The sequence below is a fragment of the Melanerpes formicivorus genome, unplaced genomic scaffold (genome assembly GCF_026170545.1).
Source record: "Melanerpes formicivorus ecotype bairdi unplaced genomic scaffold, bMelFor1.0.p_v2 SCAF_10, whole genome shotgun sequence".
NCBI lineage: Eukaryota > Metazoa > Chordata > Aves > Piciformes > Picidae > Melanerpes > Melanerpes formicivorus.
The window spans coordinates 11,079,963-11,093,904 of NW_027142362.1; the positions used below are offsets into that span (position 1 = coordinate 11,079,963).

The 13,942-nt window shown below is 46.7% G+C and overlaps 1 protein-coding gene across 2 annotated transcripts in view; it reads left to right on the forward strand.

Annotated features, from left to right (window-relative positions):
• CTDSPL2 (CTD small phosphatase like 2) overlaps positions 1-5,544 on the forward strand; it is a 48,502-nt gene extending 42,958 nt beyond the window's left edge. For both annotated transcript variants that reach the window (XM_068143630.1, XM_068143629.1), the window contains exons 11-13: positions 1,920-2,046; positions 3,506-3,601; positions 4,931-5,544. In XM_068143630.1, coding sequence (XP_067999731.1) covers positions 1,920-2,046; positions 3,506-3,601; positions 4,931-4,996 — 289 coding nt within the window. In that variant the 3' untranslated portion in view covers positions 4,997-5,544. The remainder of the gene's footprint in view (positions 1-1,919; positions 2,047-3,505; positions 3,602-4,930) is intronic.
• The last annotated feature ends 8,398 nt before the right edge of the window (positions 5,545-13,942 follow it).

Below are 13,942 nucleotides of genomic sequence, written 5' to 3' on the forward strand. Positions count from 1 at the left end.
ACTGGAGTGGGACTCTGTCACACTCTCCAGCTCTCTGCAACTTAGTTTTCACATATTCCATGAAGTGGGACTTGGTTTTGGGTTTTTTGTGTTTTTAATCTGAGTCCTTTCAGCCTCTCCATCCATTTCTTCTGTAATAAATTAAAAGGGAGTAGGCTAATTGGAAAGGAAGAAGTTGTTGGAATGTTTTGGCCTCCGGGCTTCCCCCCACACACACACACCCCCACCCAGCTCTAATAACTGAAATAGGTTAATTACAAACATAAAAAGGAAACATTTCTTCCCCTACCTTGTGTTCTAACATGCAGAAGCCCTGTGTTCCAACTGCTGGAACAAAATGAAAGGATAAGAAACCCCAAGAAACTGACTCCTGTGCAGAATTCATCTCTGATCCTAGAATCCTGCACCATCATTTCAGGAGCTGCACTAGATTATAATGTTGTGTGATCCTGCTCTGGCAGGGGGGTTTGGACTCAATCTCTGGAGGTCCTTTCCAACCCTTAACATCCTGTGATCCTGTGCCTGCAAAAAAGGGTGACAAAGCAAGACCCTGTGGACAGGGGTTAGATCTGAGACAAGCTTTTCTGTTTCAACACAAGCTTACTATAAAATCACCTTAACTAGTAATTCCATCAGCCAAAAGCCCAGAAGAGAATGGGAAAAGGGAATAATTCTTTGGCCTTTGACACTGTCCCCCACAGCAAACTCCTGGCCAAGCTATCAGCCCATGGCCCGGATGGCAGCACTCTGCGATGGGTTAGGAACTGGCTGGAGAGCCAAGCCCAGAGAGTGGTGGTGAATGGTGCCACATCCAGCTGGCAGCCAGGCACTAGTGGTGTGCCCCAGGGATCAGTGCTGGGCCCTGTGCTCTTTAACATCTTTATTGATGATCTGGATGAGGGCATTGAGTCCATCATCAGTAAATTTGCAGATGACAGCAAGCTGGGGACAGGAGTTGATCTGCTGGAGGGCAGAGAGGCTCTGCAGAGGGACCTCAACAGGCTGGACAGATGGGCAGAGTCCAAGGGCAGGAGATTGAACACATCCAAGTGCTGGGTTCTGCACATTGGCCACAACAACCCCAGGCAGTGCTACAGGCTGGGGTCAGAGTGGCTGAAGAGCAGCCAGGCAGAGAGAGACCTAGGGGTGCTGGTTGATGGTAGGCTGAACATGAGCCTGCAGTGTGCCCAGGCTGCCAGGAGGGCCAATGGCATCCTGGCTTGCATCAGGAACAGTATGGCCAGCAGGAGCAGGGAGGTCATTCTGCCCCTGTACACTGCACTGGTTAGGCCACACCTTGAGTTCTGTGTCCAGTTCTGGGCCCCTCAGTTTAGGAAGGAGGTTGAGTTGCTGGAAGGTGTCCAGAGGAGGGCAACAAAGTTGGTGAGGGGTTTGGAACACAAGCCCTGTGAGGAGAGACTGAGGGAGCTGGGGTTGCTTAGCCTGGAGAAGAGGAGGGTCAGGGGAGACCTTCTTGCTCTCTACAACTACCTGAAGGGAGGTTGTAGACAGGCAGAGGTTGGTCTCTTCTCCCAGGCAACCAGCAGCAGAACAAGAGGACACAGTCTCAGGCTGTGCCAGGGGAGGTTCAGGCTGGAGGTTAGGAAGAAGTTCTACGCAGAGAGAGTGATTGCCCATTGGAATGTGCTGCCCAGGGAGGTGGTGGAGTCACCATCACTGGAGGTGTTCAGGAGGAGACTTGATAGGGTGCTTGGTGCCATGGGTTAGTTGATTAGGTGGTGTTGGATGATAGGTTGGACTTGATGATCTTGAAGGTCTCTTCCAACCTGGTTTATTCTATTCTATTCTAAGAGGGAAATAAAATGGATAGCACTTGGCAAAGTGAACTTTTCTTTCTCCATCTGCAGTGTCAGTGCTGTAATTAGTCTTGTTAATGAGGTGGTTTCTCTTAACCACAGGCATCGACTTTTCCGTGAGCATTGTGTTTGCGTGCAAGGAAACTACATCAAGGACCTGAACATCCTAGGAAGAGACCTGTCCAAAACCATCATCATCGACAATTCACCGCAAGCCTTTGCTTACCAGGTACGGCTGGGAGGAGGCTGCTGACCTCAGCAGTGGCTACAAAACTTCCCAAAGCATGGAAGAGTGGAAAGGTGTTTGGGTTGGGAAAGATCTTAAGGATCACAGAGTCCTAACCATTAGCCCAGCACTGCCAGGTCACCACCAAACCGCGGCCCTCAGTACCACATCCCCATGGCTTTGAAACCCCTCCAGGGATGGGGACTGCACCACTGCCCTGGGCAGCCTGGGCCAGGCCTGGACAGCCCTCAAGGGGCAGAAAGGGTTCACTTCTTCCTTCAGAAGACAGTGTAACACTGCATTTTTATTCAACTTCTTCAGGAGTTGTATTTCAGCTTACAAAGCAAACTGTGGCAATCACTTGGGATGCCTTGATTTTTCTCTTCTTTCTGGGAAGAGCTGATTGAGTGCAAACTGAGGGACTTCTTACAATGACCACACTGTAAAACCAGGCAGATTTACTAAAGAAACCACCAGTCCACTGGGTCTGTGACTTGGACTCTGTGGATTTCTTCTTCTCTAGAGACTGTCAAGATCTGTCTGGATGTGTTCCTGTGGGACCTGCCCTTGGTGATCCTGTTCTGGTAGAGGGGTTGGACTCAATCTCTGGAGGTCCCTTCCAATCCCTAACATTGTATGATTCTTTTAATGCTAGTGAAACATGAAATCAGACCCTGGGGGGCTGTGGAAGGGACCTCTGGAGATCACCCACCTCCTAAAGCAGGGGCACCCACAGCAGTTAGTCCAAGATCACAATGGCATGGGGAGTTTGGAATCTCTTCAGACAAAGAGACTCCCCAGCCACTCTGGGCAGCCTGCTCCAGGGTTCCAGCACCCTCACACCAAAGAATTTTCTCCTCCTGTTCAGATGGAACCTCCTGGCTTCCAGTTTGTGCCCATGTCCTGTCACTGGGCACCGCTGAGTCTGACCCCATCCTCTTTCCCCCCACTCTTTAGAGATCACTGGCTGACATGGCACAGGGGCGACAATTGCTTTTGTTGGGATGTTCCCAAGCCAGGTTCTGCAGGGTCAGTTTTCCCAGAGTTGTGTAGATAAGTGTGGAGTGTGGTCTCCAACACCTCACCTACCTTAAAGAACAAAAATCCAAACCCCAGTTTGCCTCTTTTGCCAGAGCTCAGTTGGGTTCTGTGTGTGTTTAACCATAAAACGCTCTCCGAGTCCCAACACTTTTCCATTCAAGCAGAACTTTCAGAGCTGCTTTTGGCGCAGCTTTGATGCGGAGGTTTTTATGGAGCTGTATGTAAAGGACAGAGACCTCTTGGAAGAGAATTTCAATACAACCTGTAGAGGGAGAATCCACATTCATAAACTCTGGCTTGGAAACATCATTTCCCAACCCACCCCCCCCCCCCCCAGAAAAAAAGTGCTATTTCAGAGGTCTTGAGTGGAGATAAATGCAGTGTGAACGGTGTGTTGATGGCGGGTTTTGTTTCCCTTCAGCTTTCAAATGGAATTCCTATAGAAAGCTGGTTCATGGATAAAAATGACAATGAACTCCTAAAATTGATTCCATTTCTGGAGAAACTTGTAGAGCTGGTAAGTGACTCCTTCATGGGGCTCTTCCCTACCCACTGCCCAACAACGTTAAAGGATTTTCAGAGCCTTTAAGGTTGATTTTTATTACTCTTGAGCCAGCTGCAGACTGCTGAACGTTGTGCATGTCTCACAGTATCACAGTATCACTTAGGTTGGAAAGGACCTCGAGGATCATCGAGTCCAACCTATCAACACAGACCCCATGACTAGACCGTGGCACCAAGTGCCACGTCCAATCTCCCCTTGAACGCCTCCAGGGTTCAACCACCTCCCTGGGCAACCCGTTCCAATGACCAATGACTCTCTCAGTGAAGAACTTCCTCCTCACCTCGAGTCTAAACCTCCCCTGGCGCAGCTTGAGACTGTGTCCCCTTGTTCTGGTGCTGGTTGCCTGGGAGAAGAGGCCAACCCCTTCCTGGCTACAACCACCTTTCAGGTAGTTGTAGAGGGCAATGAGGTCACCCCTGAGCCTCCTCTTCTCCAGGCTAAACAATCCCAGCTCCCTCAGCCTCTCCTCATAGGGCTTGTGTTCAAGGCCTCTCCCCAGCCTTGTTGGCCTTCTCTGGACACCTTCAAGTGTTTTGATGTCCTTCTTAAACTGAGGGGCCCAGAACTGGACACAGGACTCAAGGTGCGGCCTAACCAAAGCAGAGTACAGGGGCACTATGACCTCCCTGCTCCTGCTGGCCACACTATTCCTAATGCAGGCCAGGATGCCATTGGCCCTCCTGGCCACCTGGGCACACTGCTGGCTCATGTTTAGGTGGCTGTCAATCAGCACCCCCAGGTCCCTCTCTGTTTGGGAGCTCTCCAGCCACTCCGACCCCAGCCTGTAGCTCTGCATGGGATTGCCGTAGCCAAAGTGCAGCACTCGGCACTTGGACTTGTTGAATGCCATCCCATTGGGTTCTGCCCATCTGTCCAGTCGGTCGAGGTCCCTCTGCAGAGCCTTTCTACCCTCTAACTGACTAACATCTCTTTGCAAAGGCTTCTCTGGGCAGCATTTTGAAGCAGCAGCAGGACTCAGCTAGGCAGCAAACGGCAGACAGTCATTTCTAACTGCTTTTGGTCAAGAAGGGGAGAATTGTCCCACCTTTCAAATGAAACTGACACCCTGGAGGCCTTTAGATTAAATAAAGCCCATCGCTGGCTGAATTGCTGCTGCGGGGGTTGTGTAGCTGTGCCTTTAAGTGTCTCGTAGTGAGGTATATTCCTGGTTTATATTTTGCTGTGTGAAAATACCAGCGCTAGAAAACTGCCCCACTTAAAGTCTTGACTTCCAGGTGTGTTCACTCTCCTAAAACCTGCCCTTTCTTGTCCCCCTTACAGAACGAAGATGTCCGGCCTCACATCAGAGACAGATTTCGCTTGCATGACTTGCTACCCCCCGACTAAAGCCTTTTTGTCCCGTTACTGAAGGGGGGGAGAAAAATGCAGGACCCTTTTTTTGGACTGACACAAAACATTGCCATTACTGTTGAAATTTTGCATTTTTGTACCCCGTCTTGCTTTTCTTATCTTTGGTGCCCAACAGTAATCAAGGGTTACAGAAAGAGACTTTCTCTCCGAGATGGAATCCATTCAGTACAATACAGTAGGGTAGGCTAGAGCAGAAAAGTCTTTAGAACTAGTGCGACTCCAAGGAAGAGGAAAAAAAAAACCACAAACCAACAACAAAGCAACAATTTATTATCCTTTTTATTTTTTGTTTTCTTTGTTTTAATGTCCAGGACATCTGCAGTTTATAAAGAATTCTGTTCCTGCCACCACCAGCAGTTTGCCCTGTTGAAACACAGGCTTTTCTGATACAACAGAGATTGAAAATGGACTCTTGTGTTTTCTCTCTGTTCGGTGCTCTAAGTGGGTCTCGTAGCCACTTTTCTCTCTTACTTTCAAGATTCTCATTTCAACAGGAATGGCCAGTAAAAGTTCTTGGGATTTTATTTGGGTTGTTTTTTTCTTAATCCTGTTAAGGTTTATAACCTTTTTACCTTTTTTTTTTTAATTATTATTATTATTATTATTTTTCCTTTTGCCTTTTTTTCTTTTTCCTCTTCTGACCTGTATTAGATTAGGATTTCATTATGCATTCCTTTTAGTTGAGGCACTACTTTCAGTTGACTTGGGTTTGTATTTTGTTTTATCTTTTCTCTTTTTCCCTTTTTTTCCCCTTTTTTGCTTTTTCTTTTTCCCTTTTTTCCCCTTTTTTTCTCTTTTTCCCTTTTTTCCCCTTTTTTTCTTTCTCTTTTTCCCTTTTCCCCCTTTGTCATCTTTCTCCTTTTTCCCCCTTTGTCATCTTTCTCCTTTTTCCCCCTTTGTCATCTTTCTCCTTTTTCCCCCTTTTTCTTCTTTCTCATTTCCCCCCTTATTTCTTCTCTTTCTCATTTTCCCCCTTTTGTCTTCTCTTTCCCCTTTTCCCCCCTTTTGTCTTCTCTTCCCCTTTTCCCCCCTTTTGTCTTCTCTTTCCCCTTTTCCCCCTTTTGTCTTCTCTTTCCCCTTTTCCCCCCTTTTGTCTTCTCTTCCCCTTTTCCCCCCTTTTGTCTTCTCTTCCCCTTTCCCCCCTTTTGTCTTCTCTTCCCCTTTCCCCCCTTTTGTCTTCTCTTCCCCTTTTCCCCCCTTTTGTCTTCTCTTCCCCTTTTCCCCCCTTTTGTCTTCTCTTCCCCTTTTCCCCCCTTTTGTCTTCTCTTCCCCTTTTCCCCCCCTTTTGTCTTCTCTTTCCCCTTTCCCCCCTTTTTTCTTCTCTTTCCCCTTTCCCCCCTTTTTTCTTCTCTTTCCCCTTTCCCCCCCTTTTTTCTTCTCTTTCCCCTTTCCCCCCCTTTTGTCTTCTCTTTCCCCTTTCCCCCCTTTTGTCTTCTCTTTCCCCTTTCCCCCCTTTTGTCTTCTCTTTCCCCTTTTCCCCCCCTTTTGTCTTCTCTTTCCCCTTTTCCCCCCCTTTTGTCTTCTCTTTCCCCTTTCCCCCCCCTTTTGTCTTCTCTTTCCCCTTTCCCCCCCCTTTTGTCTTCTCTTTCCCCTTTCCCCCCCCTTTTGTCTTCTCTTTCCCCTTTCCCCCCCCCTTTTGTCTTCTCTTTCCCCTTTTTCTTTCAGAAAATAGCCAAATTTCCTTAAGGTTTTGGGTTTTTCTTTTGTTTTGGTTTGGTTTTTAACAGTTGGCTGGCCGTTTTCCTGCTTCCTCTGCCTGCATACTGTATATTTGTTTAAAAATACTCTCTAGGTTTAGCCCCTGTAAGTTTCATTTAGAGAGAACAACCCCACCCCTACCCCAGCATTTATCTTTTTCTTTCTGTAATATTCTACTGTAGTTGAAATCTTTTAAAACAGAACACACACACACACAAAAAAAGAGCAAACAAAAGAAAATAATCAAGAGACTGGCTAGATAAGAAGAATCTAAGAATTACTAATACTCAGAATGTTTTAAACCATTGTGATGGCATGTTCTTGGGACAGACAATATCTTGCAGTGGCACAAACAACCGATGGACAAAGGAATACCTCAGACTATGCTGTGCATGCCAATCTTGACAGGAGAACTAGCTTGGCCACACCTCTTAGGTTTGATGCAATTCAATTACTGCTGCCTTGTTTCCTCCAAGATTGAAGTGTTCTGCACAGTGGCTCAGTATTTTCAGACGTTTTTGGCATGGGCTGGGGGGTACCCCTGTGACACTCTGCGTTACAATCAGTCCTAGAGCCGGGGTGACAGCGAAGGGACCCGGCGGTCGCTATGCACAATCCTGTGGTACAGACACTCCAGGCCCCCGCCGCAGCCCGCCTGCTATCCTAGTGGTTTCTCCGCTCTCTGGAAGTAGTCTCTCAGCCTTTGGTTCTCTAATGCAGCCACTCCAGGAGGTGGATATTTTTATAATGGTGTGTGTAATAATCTCCTTTTTCCAGAGGCTTTTTAGGGAAGGGATCATTCGTTGGAAAGGTTCGGGGCCGCTTTGCCTCTCGACTGCATTACCCTGCCACAGGCTCAGACTGTTTGTGTGTCAAAGATGTCACAGAACGGCACTTTTTCTAAAGAGAAGTTTGATATTTTGTATGCTTGTTAAGAAAGTACAGTATTGGAGATTAAAGGTGGACAGCTGATAATTGAGAAGTATGGCAATTAATTTTTTATGTATATTACCTGTTTACTTGTACAATTTTATTGTACAAATTTACATGCAGCTTCATTTTCAAATGAGTCCTTAAAATAAGGAAAAAAAAATCTTTTTAGGAAGACATTTAATTTTTGTATTTTTTGATTTTAAAAAGAAAAGAAGAAAAAAAAAAAGGCAAAAAAAATTTAAAAAAAAAAAAAAGAAATTAAGAAGGAGGGAAAAAAAAAAGAAGAAAAAAAAAAGAAGAGAAAAAAAGAAGAGAAAAAAGAAGGAAAAAAAGAAGGAAAAAAGAAGGAAAAAAAAAAGAAGGGGAAAAAAAAGAAGAAAAAAAAAAGAAGAAAAAAAAAAGGAAGAAAAAAAAAAAAAGAAGAAAAAAAAGAGGAAGAAAAAAGACAAAAAAAAAAAAAGGCATGAGTTATGTCAACTTTTTTCCAGTGTATTAATGAAGATTTTAACTTTTCATCAGGTTGAGTGTTTTCTTACTATATTCTCTGTTGTGTACGTAGCTAGCACATTGTGTCACTGAACTGTTTAAAGAACTTAGCATGTAGAGCCAAGCCTGTTTTGTGGAAAATCCTTCTTCATTGAGAAAAAAAAAGCAAACAAACAAACAAAAAAAAAAAGAGAGAGAGAGAGAAAAAGAAAAGAAAAGAAAAGAAAACAAACAGACAACAAAAAAAAACCCAACCAACCAACCATTCATCATGGCAGGCTTTCTGCAAAACAAAAACAAAAGGGGGAAGGTGGGGGAAAAAGGAGAAGGGAGGAGGGGAGGGGGGGAAAAAAAAAGAACCCAACAAAGTGAAAACCTTTGCAATTCAGAATACTGGGGTTGGGGTTTTGTTTTTTGGGTTTTTTTTTTGTATTTAAAAGAAGAAAAAAAAAACAAACAAAAAAAGGTATTTTGCTTGCAGGAAAGAAATACTACAGATTCATTTTAATGAGAATCTTTTAAATGTATTTATCTTTAGGGCATCTGGGCATCTTTACGCTGTTTGTCTTATGTCTTTATTGAAATAAAATGTACATAACATGACCTTTAGGTATGCTTTTGTGCAGCCATGTGAGCCCTGGAATCAACACCCCCACACACACACACTCCCTCCCCACCCCTCCACTCCCCACCCCCTTCCTTCTTGCCCCCCCCCCCCCCCCCCTTTTTTTCCCCCCCCTTTTGTTTCTTTTATCTCCATGAGATGCTTCTGGAAACTGTCGAATGGCTTTTGCAAATGGTCAGCTTGGGTTCGAGTCGTTCCCTGGGGGGTTTGCCAGCTCTGTGTTTTGGTTTTTGTTTTGCAGTTGGAAATCCAGACCTGAAGGGTTTGGATTTGGTTTTCATGGTGAAACCTTGTTGAATGTGGGATTCTTTTCTCCGAGCAGCTGCCATGACACTGCTATATTTTATGTTCAGACACACAGATGCTTTGCATTTCACTCCTCTGCCAGGACAAAGTGGGGGTCTGCTAAGTAGCTCATTGCTTTTCTCCACCTGTGAAAAGAGAGGATCACCTCTTCAAAGAATGTCTTTCAACACGTGGGTCCTGACTTTGGCTAAAACCATTCTGAAAGTGCTTTCTGTTAGTTAAGGAAACCAAAGCGTTCATTGCACTTTACAGCTGGATCTGTCCTGGGATGATCAGCTCGGTGAGGGGAATCAAAATGTCAAGTGAGGGATTTAGCTCTGGGTAGATGCACAAGAAGAGTCCCAAGAGACTGCTTAGCAAACGTGTTAAATATCATCCCGTGCTGCGAGTCTGGTGATTCTCATGCTGAGCTTCCTTTGCAGAAGGACTCTGCTGCCTTCAAAGTGTAAGTTCCTCGAGATGTTCAACACGTCTGGCATAAAGGGTCTTGGCATGAAGCAAAGCTCTCATCCCTCAGGTGTTGTTTTCGTCTTGCTGGTCTCAAGGTGAGCGTTCCTTGTTTCTCTGACACGAGTCTGGACGGAATGGTGCCCACCAAGACTGACACTGCTAACTGGGGGAGTCTCCACCCTGTGTGTGACTTGAGTCTTGAATGTAGGACTGTGCAACTGAAGCAGTTAACCTTGGAGCTGGATTGTTTCTTCCATTGTTATGTATTTCCAGAAAACACAACATCCTATTTCCAAAGGTCTCAGTGATTTCATTTGTGGTCTTCTGCTTGCTCGTGGTGACGGTCTCTTGATTTGCACACGTCCATGTGTATTCTGGGTTTGAGTATTCTTGGGTTTGGCAGCAAAACAAGGCCTTTCATACTTATTTTGGCAATACATGGTCAATTTGTTACTAATTTTTTTCCCTCCTTCAGTTGGTCTGTAGCTAGAATAGCTTCACCTTGGTGCCGCTGGCATCCTTTCCACCTTGGGTTCATGTCACTTCTGCCTGTGTAGGAAAACATCTTGTCCTTGCTCCTGAAACGGATCGGAAAGGCTGAATGTTTCAAGACCTGGTTCAGACTGCCTCAAAACAGGAGTGGTATCAACGAGAGGCATGTGAGGGAGACATAGCTCCTTCCAGCAGAGCACTTCAATGCATTACCAGAGATACTTGGGTTTGAAGGAGAAGAGGTTGTGGTGCTGGCTCAGTCTGCTGAGGACAGCAGGGCTGCTGGAGTAGGTCCCTCTGCTCACTGACAGAAGCCAGTGTCCTTTTTGTCACATCTCCCCAAATGTGGTTCCTCCTAAGTACAAAGGCAGTCATGCTGATGGTTGGATTGTTGCAGCTGAAGAGGCATCAAGCCCTCAGGGGGAGAGGGGGTGGATGAGGATGAGGAGAAGGTGGAGTGAGTGGAAATCTCCTCAACCTGTCTGCAGTGCTGTGAAGCCACCCTTGTTGTTTGGGTAAGGAAAACTGTCCAGAAACACACAAACACACTGACTCTGCTGAGGAAATGCCTACATTCCTCTGGTTTTACTTCTGCTTCTGGCTTTCTGACAGTGTCACATTGCAAACTGGACCTTTGCTCTTTAGCTGAACCAACCACGTGTCGTTAGGGTATTAAAGCAGATGATGGGACTCATAACTTCACAACTCACACAGACCAAAGCGAGCCCCTGCATGTGCCAAGGAAGGGAACTGTGGCTGCTGAGGCAGCTGGGTGACTCCAGGTGCTCCTGAGTGAGGACTGGAGTCGTGCTAAGTACACCTGAGCATGGGGAATTAGACAAGTTAACCGTGCTTCCTGTTGTGTTCCGCTACAAGGACTTGGAGAGCACCCCTTGGCAAAGCTAAAATCCCAGTGTAAAGTTACTGTTTGCATGGTTGAAATCAATCTAGATACACAGAGTTCAGTTGGAACTTGATACAATTCAAGAAGTTGAGGGCAGAAAGGCAAAACACACCACCTCTGGTCAGTTTAAAAGCTGAGAGTATCGAGTGATGTGATACCAGCTCAGCTGGGCAGGTTTGTTCAGCAGGAGCCAGGAGAAACTGATCACTCTTCTATTAAATTAATGTCTTCCACTGTCAGTAGAGTGTTAAATGAAACCAGTGTTCTGGTGAAAGGACTCAGTGGGGCTGTATGGCAAACATGAGCTACAGTCATGCCAGGTCCATGTTTCATGACACTAAATTCACCAGCAAAGGCCAACAGCAGAAGAAATCAAGCAAGGACAGACCCGGTGTGGTGTGTGTCAGACATGGGGCACAGCTAGATCATGGCCCTGAGCTAGAAGTCTTTGGGTTTAGGAGTCAAATGTCTCTCTCTGGGGGAAATAACCCAGCCCAGGAGTTCTGTTGTATCTTCAGCCAAAAAAAAACTCTTTTTGAGGACTGGAATTAAAAGGGAATTTAAAATCCATCCTAAAATCCAACACTGGGTTTGAAGGCTGACCAGAAGACCTGGCACAGCAGCAGAGCTGCCCAGCAGCCTGGCTGGTGGGATGCTGGGATCCTTGCTCTCCTGTTTTGTTCTTTTCTTTCTGGATCACTTCTGCTACCCAGCTTCTGAGCTTGTGCTGGGAGCTGATCCAGCCAAAAACCAACCACGGGAGAATACAGGAAGAGACTCTGCCCCCCAGGACTGCAGGCCTTAGGTCAGCTCAAGCTGCTGGGGAGGAGGGGAAGTGCCATGGTCTAGCAGTCATAAGGTCTTGGGTGACAGGTTGGACTTGATGATCTTTGAGGTCTTTTCCAACCTTGTTGATTCTATGATTCTATGAAGTGGAAGTTTCACAGGGGGACAACTTTCTGGAACAATTAATTGTCTCATCAAGCTGACCCAGCTGGGGAACAGCACCTGGATGATGCTCTAAACGTTCAATTGCACCAACCCACAGCACATCAGGCTCCTATCCTAGGCTCCTGATCCTTAAATCCTAAACAAGTTGCTGCATGGCTGATGAGACACAAGACAAGTGTGACATCTCCTTGGCTGGTAGTCATCATTTTGTTTAAAAAAACCCATGAATGTGTGTGTGTGTATATATATATATATAATTAAGAACTCAAGGCACTGGCAGCAAGCATTTTTGTTTGGAAGCAAGCAAGGGTGGGCTGCTAAGGATTAACCTGCGTGGACTTTGTGAAGCACATCACCGGGTTCTGGTTGCCTTGACCATGGTCATGTCAAATTGCTTTGCTTTGGTTTGGGGTTTTGGGTTTCTTTGGGGGGGGTTTGGTTTGGTTTGTTTGGTTTTTTTTAATGTATATACTTTTAAAAATGTCATTGTGTCATTAGGCTGAACCTTGTGAAATACAATGGGAGGAGAGCTCTTGTCCTACAAAGCTGTGTTTCTTCTGCAATCATTTCTGGTACCTGGAATCATAAAGATTTGTATTAAATATTCATGCTGTGGCTACTGGGTTAATGATTTTTTAGCTGGTAGCTTTCACTGAAGGCTCTTTTCTGTAAAGCAAGGCAATTCTCATGGCAGTTTTCAGCCTTTAAAAGGGGAGGAGAAGCAGCCTTGTCCGTGTTTTAAAGGCTAAGGAGGCCAAACAGGAACAAACTAGATGGAGTTTCTGGGGTTGCTACAAAAGATTCTTGCCTCGAGTCTGGTTTTCAGGATGTGAACATCCCCCCTGGATATCTTTTGTGAAGCAGCCACAAGGCCAAATTTGCCTATTTCATTATTATTATTATTCATTTTTTTTCCTCCTAAGCAGAAGCCTTCAAACTGAGAACTGATTTCCTATTAGCACTTCTGACTCAGAGTGGTGCTGGGAAGGGGTTTTATCTTCGTCCCTTCATTTCCTTGTCTGGAGGATGGGAATAATGCTTAATTGTTTCAGTTCAGATGTTGCAGTTACTTTAATTGTGCTGTGAAAATGCCTTGTGTTTGTGCACTCAGTGTGTTCCCAGTAACTGCACAGTTCTGGCCGCTTCCAGAATCATCCTCACAGCACGCTGGGCTTGGGAAGCTCTGTGTAAACTGGGTGAGGATGTAGCTGAGGATGTGGTTTGAACCATAGCTGTGTCTCTTGTTACTTTTATTGCCTGGTCAATGGGTAAGGACCAAAGAAGATGGTATGTTTGGTACACCTCCCACCCAGCTCCAGGCTCCTTTGAGGGAGCGTTAGAGAGTAATGACATCTTTCCTCAGCTTCATTTTCTCTAGGCTCAGCAACCCCAGGTCCATCATCTGCTCCTCACCAGCCCTGATCTCAGACACTTTACCAGCTTCATTGGGCCCCTCCAAGAAGGACAATGAGGGGCTGGAGTAGGCCCAGCAAAGGGCAAGGAAATTGAAGAGACTGGAGAACAGGGCTGGTGAGGAGCAGCTGAGGGATCTGGGCTGTCCAGCCTGGGGAAGAGGAGGCTGAGGGGAGACCTTCTGGCTCTCTATAGCTCCCTCAAAGGAGGATGAAGCCAGGTGGGGGTTGGTCTCTTCTCCCAAGGAACAAGGGACAGGACAAGAGCAAATGGCCTCAAGAGGAAATGGCCTCAGGTTGGGCATGAGCGACACTTTCTTCCTCCTGAGAGTTGTCCAAGCCTGGCCCAGGATGTCCAGGGCAGTGGCGGAGTCTGCATCCCTGGAGGGGTTTCAAGGCCGTGGAGACTTGGTGCTGCGGGACACGGTTTGGTGGTGACCTGGCGGTTGGGCTCGGTCTGAGAGGTCCCTTCCAACCCCAACCATTCCGTGCTTCCCGCGGGACAGCTCGGGGCCTGTGGGAGCCCAGGGGAGCTCGGCAGGTGCCCGAAGGCCACCAGCTGCCCTCTCCCGCCACGGCTCCGCCGCCCGCTCTGGCCCCGCCCCGCGCTGGGCGGGGCGCGGTGGGAGCCGCGGGCGGGGCCCTCAGTCCGCCGCCGTCCCGGC